Below are 13,766 nucleotides of genomic sequence, written 5' to 3'. Positions count from 1 at the left end.
AACTAAATTATGTTCTTGTTTGTGCCTTTTCATTTTTAAAAATTAGTTTACATTTATTTAAATTTTATTTTAATTCATATAACAAACTTCATGAGCCTATCTAGTTCTAGCTGCTGGCCTTAGCCAACGACACTGAGTTGTCCTAAGTGCTGCTGGGATTGAGCCGGTGATCCTTGAGTTGCAGACAGTGACGTCAGCAGCAATGGTGGGCGTCTGTGTGACTGGCCAATGTGCGGGCAAGTTCTTTGTTTGTTGGTTTGTTTTTCCTTTCTCCCAGTTAAGACTAAGTACTTTTTAATGGGAAGTTATCCCCCAGGAGAAAAGCCTGAGGCTGTATTTGACTCTAGCTACCAAACAAAAAATAAAAATCACGAAATCTTCTTGACCCTAAAGTGAAGCGCATTTGCGATTGCGGTACCTCATTTCACAATTCAAATGGTAAGATGTATCTTCTCATCTCATATATAATGCATTGTTGGCGAGAGTCATAAAGCCGCCCCTTTATTGAAAGCTGATGTACAGCACCAGACAACACAGGACCGCAATCTCCCTATTGTCCACAACAACAAAGAGAGAGACTTACTGCAACCTTGGTTTGACTTCGTAGACTACACTGATCTTGCGATTATTTTTCAAAGTCTGACGCTCTTTTCCAACCACATACATTTCGACATGCAAATAAACTCCACGAGTGGTTGGAGAAGTGGTGTTGCAGGTCACCAGTCTCTTTTTGCTTCCGAGACGAGCTATATAGTCCTTGCTGTGTCCAAATTAGGTTACAAATAGGCGGAAAATTCATCAAGGGAGAAAAAAAAAGAAAAGAAAAGTATGAATCGAGCAATCTATATGAGTTTAGGCATGTTTGTTTCAAAGGGGTTAGCCTAGGCTTGCCAGGAACTGAACTTGTGTGCAGGCAATAGCGAGGATGGCTGTTCGCCAGAGAGCTTTTTATTGCCTTAACTGTCTGGCAGTTGGTGGAATGAATGTAAGTGAAGGATATGCATTCCATTATCACACTTGGGTGAGAGCCAACAGAGTCAAGATCGAACAATGTTTCTTATTCTTAAAATAAAGAAATACATTAATAAATGACAGACTGTGTGGGTCTGCTGGGTTTTAACCTTCTAGTTTTCGATTATTTATTTCGAACGGTTTGCAAACAGTTTTTTTCGGATGTTTTGTGCACAACTGTTGGAACGCCGCACTTGGGATCTCTAGTGATTGTAACCTAAGTATCCTAGTTGTGGTCTTTGTGTTGCTTGGGGGAACAGACAGAAATATTAAGCCAAATGGTTAACTAAACATATTCCATGTAAATCAAAATGTTATTTATTTCTATTGACAAATCTAACTGGTGTGCATGAGGCTGCATTCTAGAGTGATTTTGGGCTTCATCACAACAGATCATTTAACTTGGGCCAGCAGTAGTTGTGCTTGTGTTTTGAATGTGTAACCACCATTTGCTTGGCATCCGATTGGGGAGATCGGTCTTCCAGATAATTCAACCTCAGATGTCCCTTTGCCAGTTTCTCCTTTGCATTGTCCTAGATCTGGGCAATACTATCTTCTTGCATTACACTGTTGTCTAGCAAAGTCAGTAGTTAAGATACTTTATGGATATTATGTAGTGGATCTCCTTCTTTCATAACTTATGTTGTAAGTCGCCCTGGATAAGGGCGTCTGCCAAGAAATAAAAATAATAAAGAGCATAACAAAAACAATTATTTTCATGGAATAATGGGTAATGGAAGAAACACTGTACAGTAACTGGCCTTCCCCTGGTTTAAACCATTAAACTATGCTTGTGGGATTAAACAAGTTATTAGTATTATTATTCATTTCTTAGCAGATGCCCTTATCCATGGCAACTTACAAAATATAAGTGCAATACAAAGTATAAAGTGCAAAAAATACAGTGCAGTTCAAGGCACAAAACATTTCAAATTCCAATTTACATAATGCAGTGCAATTCATATAAAAATAATACATGTTACAAATTCAATTTACACAAGTGTATACAATATGAGGTCTTTCATCCTGGATCAGAGCAGTGGAGTAGCGTGTGCAAATCGGGGCAGAGAGAATACCAGATGAGCCGCAGAGTTCTGGATGAGCTGGAGCGGGCGGGTAGTAGATGCAGGCAGGCCGGCCAGGAGGGAGTTGCTGTAGTCCAGGCGGGAGAGGACCAGGGACTGGATGAGCAGCTGAGATGAGTAGTTGGTGAGGAAGGGACGAATTCTGCATATGTTACTCAGGAAGAATCTGCATGTGCGTGTCAGCGTGGTGATGTGCTGAGTGTTGGAGAGCACAGGATCGAGGGTCACTCCTAGGTTCTTAGTGGAAGAAGAAGGGGAGAGTGTCAAAGATTCCAAGGGGATCGAGATGGAGAGATCAGCAGAAGGTGAGGAAGAAGGGGGAAAAAGAGATCTGATTTGGAGAGGTTGAGCTTCAGGTGGTGCGAGTGCATCCAGGTGGAGATAGCAGACAAACAGGAAGAGATGCAAGAGGGGATGAGAGGGTCAGAAGAGGGAAAAGACAAGAAGATCTGGGCATCATCTGCGTAGAAGTGGTAGAAGAAACAGTGGAATTCGATGAGGGGGCCCAGGGAGTGAGTGTTGAGAGAGAAGAGGAGGGGGCCCAGGACGGAGCCTTGGGGTACGCCTGTTATTAGGAGAGGTTGAGGGGTGGATGAGGAACCTCGCCATGTCACTTGATAGGTCCAGTCGTTGAGGTAGGAGAAGAACCAGGTGAGAGCAGTACCAGAGATTCCAAGATCAGTGAGGCAGGAGAGGAGGATGGAGTGATCGATGGTGTCAAATGCTGTGGAGGGATCAAGGAGGATGAGGACTGAGGAGAGGGAGGCCGCCAAGGCCCAGAGTTCCTTAGTACTCTAAAATGATCTATAAAAGCAGTAGCTATCATGTATAATGTGCTTGAGTAATAACCATATTATAAACCTATATAAATATCTAAAACCACTATTCTTTTCGAAGATACTGACCTGTAGCTCTACCAAGTTAGGTGACAGTCTGTGAATCTAGTCGGGATCAATTGACAAGGACTTTGGGTTTGAAATTCAAAACATTATTTCCACTAGAATGTGTCCTCAAAAGTCCTACACTATACATCTTTACAGCCAACAGTCATAAATAAAGTCCCTAAACGTGAATATATTAGTCACTGAAATGTGAAAGGAATCAAATGCCCTTTCTCTAAGAACACAAGCAAAACAAAAACATTGTTTTAACTTTGATTAGCCAAATGGAATATGGGCTTTGAAGTGGCTTTCCAAGCAAGTTACCACATCTGCTCTGGAGCTTTCTTCTGCTTATTATGTTCCACAGTCAGAATTGGCCTTTTGCATGCGTTCAATATCCTCGTGCGTTACATCCTGTGACACGCACTGAGAGGAGAGCGGGTTACCTCGCTGGCTGTCAGGAGGTCTCGTCTGACCTCCTAGTTCGACGTACCAAACTTGGTTCCTGCATTTTTTTAAGAACGAGCGACAAGTGGGAAAAGTGGCACAGGCCATAGTTCCCACTTCGATCCAGATTTATTAATAAAGACCTTATTTGTGCATTTGTGTTATTTGTTTGAAAGCAGACAGTAAATAAAGCATTCTCTCTGTCATAGGTCTTGCCGCTTGACTTGGAGGCTGGGGAGGGAGCCGCCCACCAGGGAGACTGACAAATAAACAACGCCCCCACCCCCTACCCCCCCACATCCCCAGTCCTGCCTATGCTGGCACGCTCAAGGGGTAGAAACAACAACAACAACAGCAGCAGCCCTCATCTGTTTGGGTTCAGCATTGTCACATAGCCCCCTTGTCCTAGGCTGTGTTGAAGAGCATGTTGCCAACATCGTCCCTTTGCTCCATCGTTTGGTTAAACCGGGGGTTCAAGCTGAGGAAAGTGCTTTCGTCCAACACAGGCCAGAACTGAACTGTGTCCCCTGCCTGCTGCGGACCGGGTAACATGCTACTGAAATTGGATTAATCGCTCTGCCAGGTATTCAGTGACTCCTCGTCCCCCCCCAACCCCACACCACCCACTACACCCTCCTTTCCCAACAACTTGAGCCCAGCACAACCAAGCCTTTGTGGTTTGAAGCAGCCAGCAAATGGCCACGGAGGGTTTTCAGTACCGGGCGCTCTACGTTTACAACAAAGACTGGGAGGAGGACATTGACCTCCAGCCCGGGGACCTTCTGATCGTCAACAAGGCCTCTCTGTTGTCCCTGGGCTTCAAGGAAGGTGACGAAGAACATCCCGAACGGCTGGGCTGGATGGTGGGGGTGAATGAGCGCACAAAGCAGAGGGGCGACTTTCCCGGGACCTATGTGCAGTACATTGGGCCTATCAAGATGTCACTGCCACCCAATCAGCCTCGCTTCCAGAGACCCCTGCCCGCCGCCCCCAGGCCTGAGCCTCCGCCTGTGCATCAAGGTAGGCCAAAAACACACCGCCTGTCTCCCAGCCCTGGCCTAATTTTATATTTTTAAGGAACACTGTCTACCTGCTATGCAAATGAGTCAATTTAAATAAACAGTCTTATATCCCTCCCCCTGTTTTGAATACTTTGGTGTTCATTCTTTAGACGACATGCATTTGTGTTCCCATCTGCCATTTATTGTTACACATTTACAATATTTATTTGAAGAGTTGTGCAATACAAAGGCAATGTATTGTTTGTGTATTAAGAAGCTGAGAAGTGGCTTTGCATTTTATTTGACAGCCGTAATAATCTTGGGATGTGAAAGATTAAATTTGCCATTCAAATGAAATTGGGGGGGAATCCTCAACCATTGAACTTGAACTTGAAATGAAAGATGGGGTTTAGTTGGCAGAACAATGCCCGCATTGTGAGAGTCACTACACCTTTAATAAATGTGTAGCTTCAGTTAAACCTTAAACTCAAAAGTAAATGGAGACCTTCTAACCATAGCTGAGGTTTGGTACGTCTATTTTAATGAAGCAGATCTCATTGATGAATGGGCTGCAGAGGTCAAACATGTAGCCCGCTAATCTTTTATTTGCCGTTCTTATCTCGGAGGCTGGTTCGGCTGGCCTTGGCCTCAGACTGACCTGGCTAATCTCAGAAGAGATGGCATTGTTTAGACTAGCTGGGGATAGTGAGTTGGCACCAGTCCCACAAAAAACCTTCTTGACTGCTGGCACTCACCATTAAAAGTGTTGCAATGGATGGTATGAGGTTATAGGGCAGGGCTCTGAAAAAGAATGAACAAACAGCCTTTTTGTATCTCTTCTCCACAACTTTAGATACATTTCATTCCAAATGTGGGATTTTTTTTGCCGTATCCGTAATTCGGCTAAAACACAGAGAACTTTATCTTACGGTGCAAAATAAATACATAAAAAAAAACAGATTTCGTGTGTGCTTTATTGATCAGGGACGTGTCTTAAGAAAACGGTCAGGGTTGTTAAGTTCGGCACCCAGAAGGAAGAGAAATGTAACAATATTCCTCCTTGGTTTATTGACGTTTTCTGCAATGCGAATTTTAGAAAGTCTTAATGATTCCTGCTTCCTGAATCCGGTAGTGCCAGCCACAGGCCAGTTGGTGATGTGGGGGTGCATGGGGTGGGGGAAAAGAAACAAAAACTAGAGAAGGCTGTCTTGATAATAGGCCTGTCAGAACGAGTTATACGGCGAGGCTCTGCATACTAAGCTGCCTAGAAAACTGCCACGCGGACTGGGAAGGGGGAAGTTTGACTGCAACTACTTACCCTCGGATTTCACGAAACCAAATTCATGCTCCTATTTTCAACCTTTGGTTTTATTGCTTTTTCTTATTAGTATAGCTTTCTTACAGAGGGAATAGACTGATGCAAGCTTGAAATAGACCCATACCAGACCAGGGTGATTCAGGAGCTGAATTGTGTGGTTGGCGTATTGATTTGTTCCCGATTTATTTTTATTTTTTTATGTTTTAGTTTTGAAAGCAGGGTTTCCTCCCCTAAAAAATTCAAGTCATCCATTTTCAGATTTGCTGTAGCAAACTAGAGTGGGGTGGGGGTGGGGCAGAGCTAACGGGAGCAGGGAGAGGTTTTGGCGAATGAGAGCAGGGGGCGGAGCAAGGATACTTGAGTTAAAATTTTATTTTGTTTTTTCGGCAGTCACACATTTGTCTTTCCAGGCGGTACCACATATTTGAATATAGCTGCGGAAAAACCCTGGAAAGAAGGCTAGAAGTGTCTATATGAGAGGCCTCGTAGATATAGATTTTCACTTTCTTTGAAACGGGGACAGAACTCAGCTGGCAGCAAGTCACATCACCTCTTCCTGAATAGGAGAGTATTGTTATCTTTCCTGTTTGTTGGAGAATGTCCCTAGTGGTATCTCTGTTCCTTCCCACACTGTGCCCTGTTCCTTGGCAGTCCCTGTTCGCTATGCTCTTTTGCCATCCAAAACTCCCCTTGCTTCCCAACTTCCTCCTATCTCGGTGAGGAAATATGCCAACCCTGTGCTGAGGTGATTAGGGCTTAGAATGTGAAAACACAGCTGGGAGAGTGTGTATTGATTACTCAGCACTTCGGGAAGAAATGGATGCTAGTGCCTGGCAGGGGAAAGGGAATGGGGAGGAATTCTTCACACATACTTCTGTTTTTTGTTTTCAGTCCTTTATAACTGGCCCCCCAAGTGAATGTTTTAAATTAAAATATTTTTCCCTTGATTGAGTACTTACTTACAAATTACAACTTTCTAACTTACTTTAACTTATTTAATTAGAATCTCTGAAAAAACACTTTTTGGCTCTTGGACAATCAATGGTGGGAAAGTTACATTATTCACATATTATTGGTTACCCTTGTGAATTAGATAATAATAAATAGTAAACTCTTAATCTGTCTTTAACCATGACTGTGCTATGCCCCTATTCACAGTGTGTACAGTGAGGGAAAAAAGTATTTGATCCCCTGCTGATTTTGTACGTTTGCCCACTGACAAAGAAATGATCAGTCTATAATTTTAATGGTAGGTGTATTTTAACAGTGAGAGACAGAATAACAACAAAAAAATCCAGAAAAACGCATTTCAAAAAAGTTATCAATTGAGTTACATGTTAATGAGGGAAATAAGTATTTGACCCCTTCGACTTAGTACTTGGTGGCAAAACCCTTGTTGGCAATCACAGAGGTCAGACGTTTCTTTTAGTTGGCCACCAGGTTTGCACACATCTCAGGAGGGATTTTGTCCCACTCCTCTTTGCAGATCCTCTCCAAGTCATTAAGGTTTCAAGGCTGATGTTTGGCAACTCGAACCTTCAGCTCCCTCCACAAATTTTCTATGGGATTAAGGTCTGGAGACTGGCTAGTCCACTCCAGGACCTTAATGTGCTTCTTCTTGAGCCACTCCTTTGTTGCCTTGGCTGTGTGTTTTGGGTCATTGTCATGCTGGAATACCCATCCACGACCCATTTTCAATGCCCTGGCTGAGGGAAGGAGGTTCTCACCCAAGATTTGACGGTGCATGGCCCCGTCCATCATCCCTTTGATGCGGTGCAGTTGTCCTGTCCCCTTAGCAGAAAAAAACACCCAAAGCATAATGTTTCCACCTCCATGTTTGACGGTGGGGATGGTGTTCTTGGGGTCATTCCTCCTCCTCCAAACACTGCGAGTTGAGTAGATGCCAAAGAGCTCGATTTTGGTCTCATCTGACCACAACACTTTCACCCAGTTCTCCTCTGAATCATTCAGATGTTGTCAAACTTCAGACGGGCCTGTACCTGTACACCTTTCTTGAGCAGGGGGACCTTGTGGGCGCTGCAGGATTACAGTCCTTCACGGCGTAGTGTGTTACCAATTGTTTTCTTGGTGACTGTGGTCCCAGCTGCCTTGAGATCATTAACAAGATCCTCCCGTGTAGTTCCTGATTCCTCACCGTTCTCATGATCATTGAAACTCCAAGAGGTGAGATCTTGCATGGAGCCCCAGATCGAGGGAGACTGACAGTTATTTTGTGTTTCTTCCATTTGCGAATAATCGCACCAACTGTTGTCACCTTCTCACCAAGCTGCTTGGCGATGGTCTTGTAGCCCATTCCAGCCTTGTGTAGGTCTACAGTCTTGTCCCTGACTTCCTTGGACAGCTCTTTGGTCTTGGCCATGGTGGAGGTGTTATTCTGTCTCTCACTGTTAAAATACACCTACCATTAAAATTATAGACTGATCATTTCTTTGTCAGTGGGCGAACGTACAAAATCAGCAGGGGATCAAATACTTTTTCCCCCTCACTGTATATGAATATATATTTTCTTGCTAGTCAGTATAGCACATTTTTCCCTGCATTTTATTTATTTATTCATTTTCTCAGATCTAAATGTAGTAAATGGTGATTTTTTTTTTTTGCACTGGCTCTGATTTAAGAAACATGGCGGAAATCCATTCTTTCCACAGGGAGCCGTGCATTTGATTTCAAATTGTTCTCCCTCACTGGAACACGTTTACACAAGGATTTACAGGTTCCTCTGTGAATGAGATGAACTTATTTTCGTGCCCATTGCGGTTTCATCAGCCCGGTTGAAATTGTTTTGCGAGATGTGTCAGAGGTTTGCTCTCTTGATGAATAGAGGCGGGGGTGGGAGGTGGTGGGAATCGTATAATGCTGAGAGACTAAACACAGACTCGGGAGAATTAGTTCTTGTCTTGATGGTTTGGTCTGCATCAGAAACATCAGTGGGTTCTTTCTCTCCCTGCCGTTCGTCAACTGCGACTGGCACCTGTCTTCGCTGGCACTTCGTGACGCTCGGAAATGCAGGCGTCTGGTAACCGTCAGGCCCGAATATGGAGAGCTCTGTCTGAAAAGGGTTTATTAAACGAAGTCCAGGAACTTCAAACGCCAAGATTAATTTAATCTCTGGCACCCTCAGACTTTCCATTTCAAATCGGCACACATGTAGATGAATCTTAAAATAGGAGCATAGGCCTAGCTAACGCCCCGACATGATTGATACTCAAAATTTGGTTTGTTTGTGTTAAAATAAATACATTTGTGATATATGAATATTCAGATATGCTTTCTCATATTATTTAAAGTGTTTTGCTGTATTTTAAGTGAAGAAAAACATACAATTATAAAGATGTGCATTTAGGATGTGAAGTTGAGATCAAGGGTGAAACAAGACATCCACAGCTGTAGCATTTTTATCGATTCATCTGGCTGACACCTTTATCCGAGTCAACTTATCTACAGTTGGGTTACTTTTTATCAAGGTTGACATATCCCAACTTAGCCTATCCCAATTTTACTGTTCATTCCCTTTTGGTAAATCTTTGTTTTAAAAACTCTGATGTCCCTTTGCTTCCTACTTTTAATTTCTCTCGCTCCCACTTTGTTTCCCCCAGCAGTTCTATTTCACTCCCTTACTCTCCCCTTTTTCCACTCCCACTCTTTCTTTCTCTTGCTGTCTTTCATTCCTTCTTTCTCGCTCCCCCCTCCTCTCGCCGTGTCCTTAAGGAAGCAGTAAATTGTAATTTGCTCGGAGCCTTGGCAGCTTGCCAGGCCTTTCTGGAGAAAGAACTTGTATATCAGGTAGGGGGCTTTTGCTGAACTGGCACATTCCTTGGTGGTCATGTGATGCTGCTTCAATATTTGCCTTCTATTCATTCTCTTCAGGGGGCAGGTCAACTTTGTGCTTTTCCAGACCACAAGCTCACTGGAGAAATGAAAATTGCACCTACATCTGCCCAAGAAATCTATAGCTGTTAGGGCTGGTCTCCTTTTCCCTCTCTCACTCTTTTTCTCTCTTCTCTTCCTCTCCCTCTCAGCCTACCTTCCCTTCTTGCTTCAACCTGGCTTCCACCACCACCGTTCTTCTCTCTTTCTACATGGAGCTCAGCTTTTAAGATCGCTTAACAAAGCTTGTTTCTAGGTATCCATTTATGTTTAATTGGTGCGTGTATTTTACACAAAACAGCTCTGTGAGATAGTTTCTCTTTCTCTCTCTCTCTCTCTCTCTCTTTAACTTGGAACTGCCAGTTTTTCTTTTTATACTCTCAGTTCTGGAATCAAAGGGTCTTTAGGTACTGTTCAGCTCTTCTTCCTCAAGGTGAGACCGTCTAATCCCAGTTGATCAACCTCATCTACAAACAAGCGTTCCTGATTGAGATTCTTTACAGGTGCAATTTGTGTCTTTGCCCTTGGTGAACAGAGGTGTGTGCGATGTTGAAGGTACTTTGACCCCAAGTCTGAGCAGTAGTAAGACGGGGTCCTGGTGTAAAAAGATAGGATACCCTAACTCTTCCTAAGTGCCCAAGGGCCTGGACATGGGACATGTCTTTACTCCTTGAAAATGGGTCAGCATTCCAGTTATATTTAGACTGTCTGTAAGCAAAGGGTTTCCACTTGGTACGGTGGTACAGCAGGCCTGAAATGTAATACACCAGGCAGGGAATGTACTGTACAATAATTTGAGTGATGTCTCGGCATCCTAGCAACCCCTTCTTTTAGCATACTCATCTGATACTGTCACCTGCAGCTATAAACAAGCTACTCCCCCCATCGCTGAAAAAAGGGAAAGCCCATCAGATCTGGTCTCAACTGCCGCCACGGCTAGACATGCATCGAAAATGCGACTGCTGTCCAGGTTTTTTAAGGTTGTATTCCCTGCCTGTTCATTAAGAAGGTCCCGACTAAGCCCAGCCTATCAATTACCAACTCGCATCTTCCTATTCCTTGCAACTGTTTCCCAGACTGTCTCCTACAAAGACTGAGAAGGTGAAGTCCAACGGAGTTGGATTGGAATCTGTTTGTGATTAGGAAAGGTCAATAGTCTTACAGGGACTTACAAGTTTGGCCACGATGAGTCAATTCTTTACTTTTAAATCTTTACAATTTTGTTTGTCTGTAAAAAAAAAAAAAAAAAAAGTTAAGGTCTACTAACATTTCCAAACGACTGTGACTGAACGATTATGTAGTTTAGTTTCTGCTCAGATTCTTCTCTCATACCAACGCAATAATGTGCATCTGGGTTTTGCACTCAAAAAATAATACATTTCGTTCAGCAGATTTGTGTGTCGTGTATGCACCACTACCAGCACGTTTTTGGGTAAAAAAATATTTCTGTGTGATGTACTGTGTCACAGCAGGAACCGCTAACAAAGTTGTAGCACACTTATCGTGACAATCCCCAAGCATACAAGGGGGTTGCAGTGAAGATATTGCTTGAGAAGGTGATGCATCGTTATGATGAGTGTCATTTTGTTTTCCCATTTTCTTTTTCTCCAAATCCCTGGGCCTGGCTTAAGCGGGTCAGTTGGAAATAGCGATCCATTCCAGTGGTTGCATAACCTGAGCAGGCCCCACCGCATCCTGACTTAATCAGGCTGTGAAATTAAATTGGCTTAATGCTAGCGGCACAACCTATCAATTAAAATGCCAGATACCAGATAGCAGAGGTCTTTGGGATTGTGGGGGGGTGGGTCCACCAGCTGTTCTGCGAAGTGAGAGGAGTGTGAGGATAAAGATAAAAAAATGTGTGGGCTAAATATCGAACCCCCACTTCCCATCTATATAAATTATTCTAAATATAATTCTAAAATGCCATATCTTTGGTCACCCTGCTTTACCAGATCTGTTTTTGGTGTTATAATTGTTACATGAAGCCAACGCACAATGCATTCCTCTTGGCTTATCATACGTATGTGTAAAACAATCGTAATGGAATGACAATACCACAGCAACAACAAAAAATTGCTGGCACGAAAATAATGCACTAATGTAAACTTGCATCTCGGCACAGAAGACACGCACTGGACAGAGAAGTTGAGCAATCCTTTTTGGAGGTTTTTCCCTGCATGCACGAAACACATGGCCGGGAAGAAATTGGATTGTTTCAGTTCACGCGTTTGTGTTATGGAAAAAAACAAATTGCATATTGGAGTCTGACATTCGTGCTTGTACATATGCTGTACGCTTTGCTATGCTGTTGTTTAGCAGTACTTTAGTGTGTCTGTCAGAAGAACTAAATAGTCTGGTTTGCCTGTGGCTCATCCAGGAAAAAGTGTCCATCCAGGGCAATTGGTAGCTAGTTCCCATTTTCCGCCACAAGAGAGTCTTCACTTGTTCTTATTGTGGCCCAACAAGCACATGGTGGTGTTTTTTAGTTTTTCTAACAAAATCAGATTCTCTCCCACAGAAGCACAGTTTCTGGATTCAGCATCATCTTAAAGCACTGCACTTGTCATTGTGGACATAATTATGTTTAATGTGGCTGATTATTTTAACCAGGGTGACTGGTTACTAAACTAGGCATCTTCTCACAAAGTAGCTATTGCAAAAGAGAAATCCAATGTTTTTTTTTGTTTTTTTTTTAAATCAGTGATTTTTTTGTAATCCCTTTAGTACTTTGTCATGGTCTGACCTCCTTATTGGCATAAGTAATAATTAAACCAATAAAATACATTTTAAATTAATATATTTAATTGTTCCAAAATTAAAATGCCACTGGATTGAAAGCAAAAAGTCTGTATATGTAAAAGGCAGGCTCGAGCAATGATGATGCATCCCCTATACGTTTGGCTTAAGGTGCCAAATGTAAATAAAACTTGTTGCCTTTTTTTTTTTTTCTGCTTTCGTTCGCTTTTTCCCAAGGCATGTTCAGTCGCGAGTCGTGCCAAGACGCAGACTGTTTCGGCGACTATAATTGGGTAATAAGTAGTTGGTTCCCCTCTCCAAAACCAAAGATGACTTCAGGGCTACAGCTGCTCTTTCCAAGAAGCCATATAGTTTTGCACGAAAACCCGAGGTTAGAAGCCACGCTGTTGCGAGGCCGTATCGGTGAGAGTAGGGTTAGAAGTTAATGGGGTAGTTAGCAGAAGTCTTTTTTTTCCTCCTTTTTTAGATCCCAGTATATTAATTCAGAGATTCGATGTTGATAGTGCTACGGTTTGTCCTGTGTGCAAATTTGCCTGTGTTATGCATTAATTGGCTAATACCTCCTTTGACAGCACTTGTAATATTGTAACCACTACTTTGTATTTTTCTGTTTCTATCAATCAATCTATCTATCCCACAAATGATGCATTTATGTGGACTAATCCAACATGGAATACACTGAAAACTCGAAACAGTTTGGAAAAACTCTTTGGAACTGAATTTGGCGAACATTTTCTTCTTTGAATGTCAAATTCTGCCTAATCAGCTTCTGCCCAGATGGAATACAACATTTAGGCAAAATAAAAAAAACACACACAACTGTGCTACTTATGCTGATCCATGATTCCATCTGGTTTGTCAAGTTGATCAACACCAGACTTCCGAAGTATTCCAGGATTATTTTGCCATTCGCAGCCCTGCGTTCCTTTTCTCATTTTGTTTTAGATTAATGGCATGTGGGATGCATTAAACCCAGCGCTAAGATTAGACGCCACCAGGCCTGTTCGGACAGTTTTCCAGTATTTTCAGCCCCACCGCTTTGAATTCACATGCACAGCAAATCACAGCTATAGAAATACGGGGGTTTGTTCGAATAGAAGTGGTGCTGCATTTTATTTTTGCTGAACCAGAGTTCCTTTGAAACCCAGGCAGTGCAGAGCGATGGACCCTTTGCAGTGGTTGTCTGGCATCCGAGGTGGATTTCTAATGACCTTTTCTGCTTAGTGACAGAAGAATGTGCTTCGCCAAAATGTGAAAATTCTTGTGTTTTCTTTTGCTGTCGAGTTAAACTCTACAGTGGAAGTGTTAAGCCAGATAAAGAGGGAGAAGGGAGTTGGGGAATGAGGTTGGGGGGGGTGAGAGAGAGAGAATTATT

At 42.8% G+C, this 13,766-nt stretch overlaps 1 protein-coding gene across 1 annotated transcript in view; it reads left to right on the top strand.

Moving 5' to 3' along the window:
• Positions 1–13,766, top strand: part of pik3r2 (phosphoinositide-3-kinase, regulatory subunit 2 (beta)) — a 35,818-nt gene that overhangs the window by 9,269 nt on the left and 12,783 nt on the right. Inside the window, exon 2 of the mRNA XM_066695281.1 lies at positions 3,634–4,444. Within this exon, the coding sequence (XP_066551378.1) occupies positions 4,120–4,444 (325 nt within the window). The 5' untranslated portion in view covers positions 3,634–4,119. The remainder of the gene's footprint in view (positions 1–3,633; positions 4,445–13,766) is intronic.

This window comes from Amia ocellicauda, chromosome 22, assembly GCF_036373705.1.
Source record: "Amia ocellicauda isolate fAmiCal2 chromosome 22, fAmiCal2.hap1, whole genome shotgun sequence".
Classification (NCBI taxonomy): Eukaryota; Metazoa; Chordata; class Actinopteri; order Amiiformes; family Amiidae; genus Amia; species Amia ocellicauda.
This window is presented reverse-complemented; position numbering and strand designations above follow the sequence as displayed.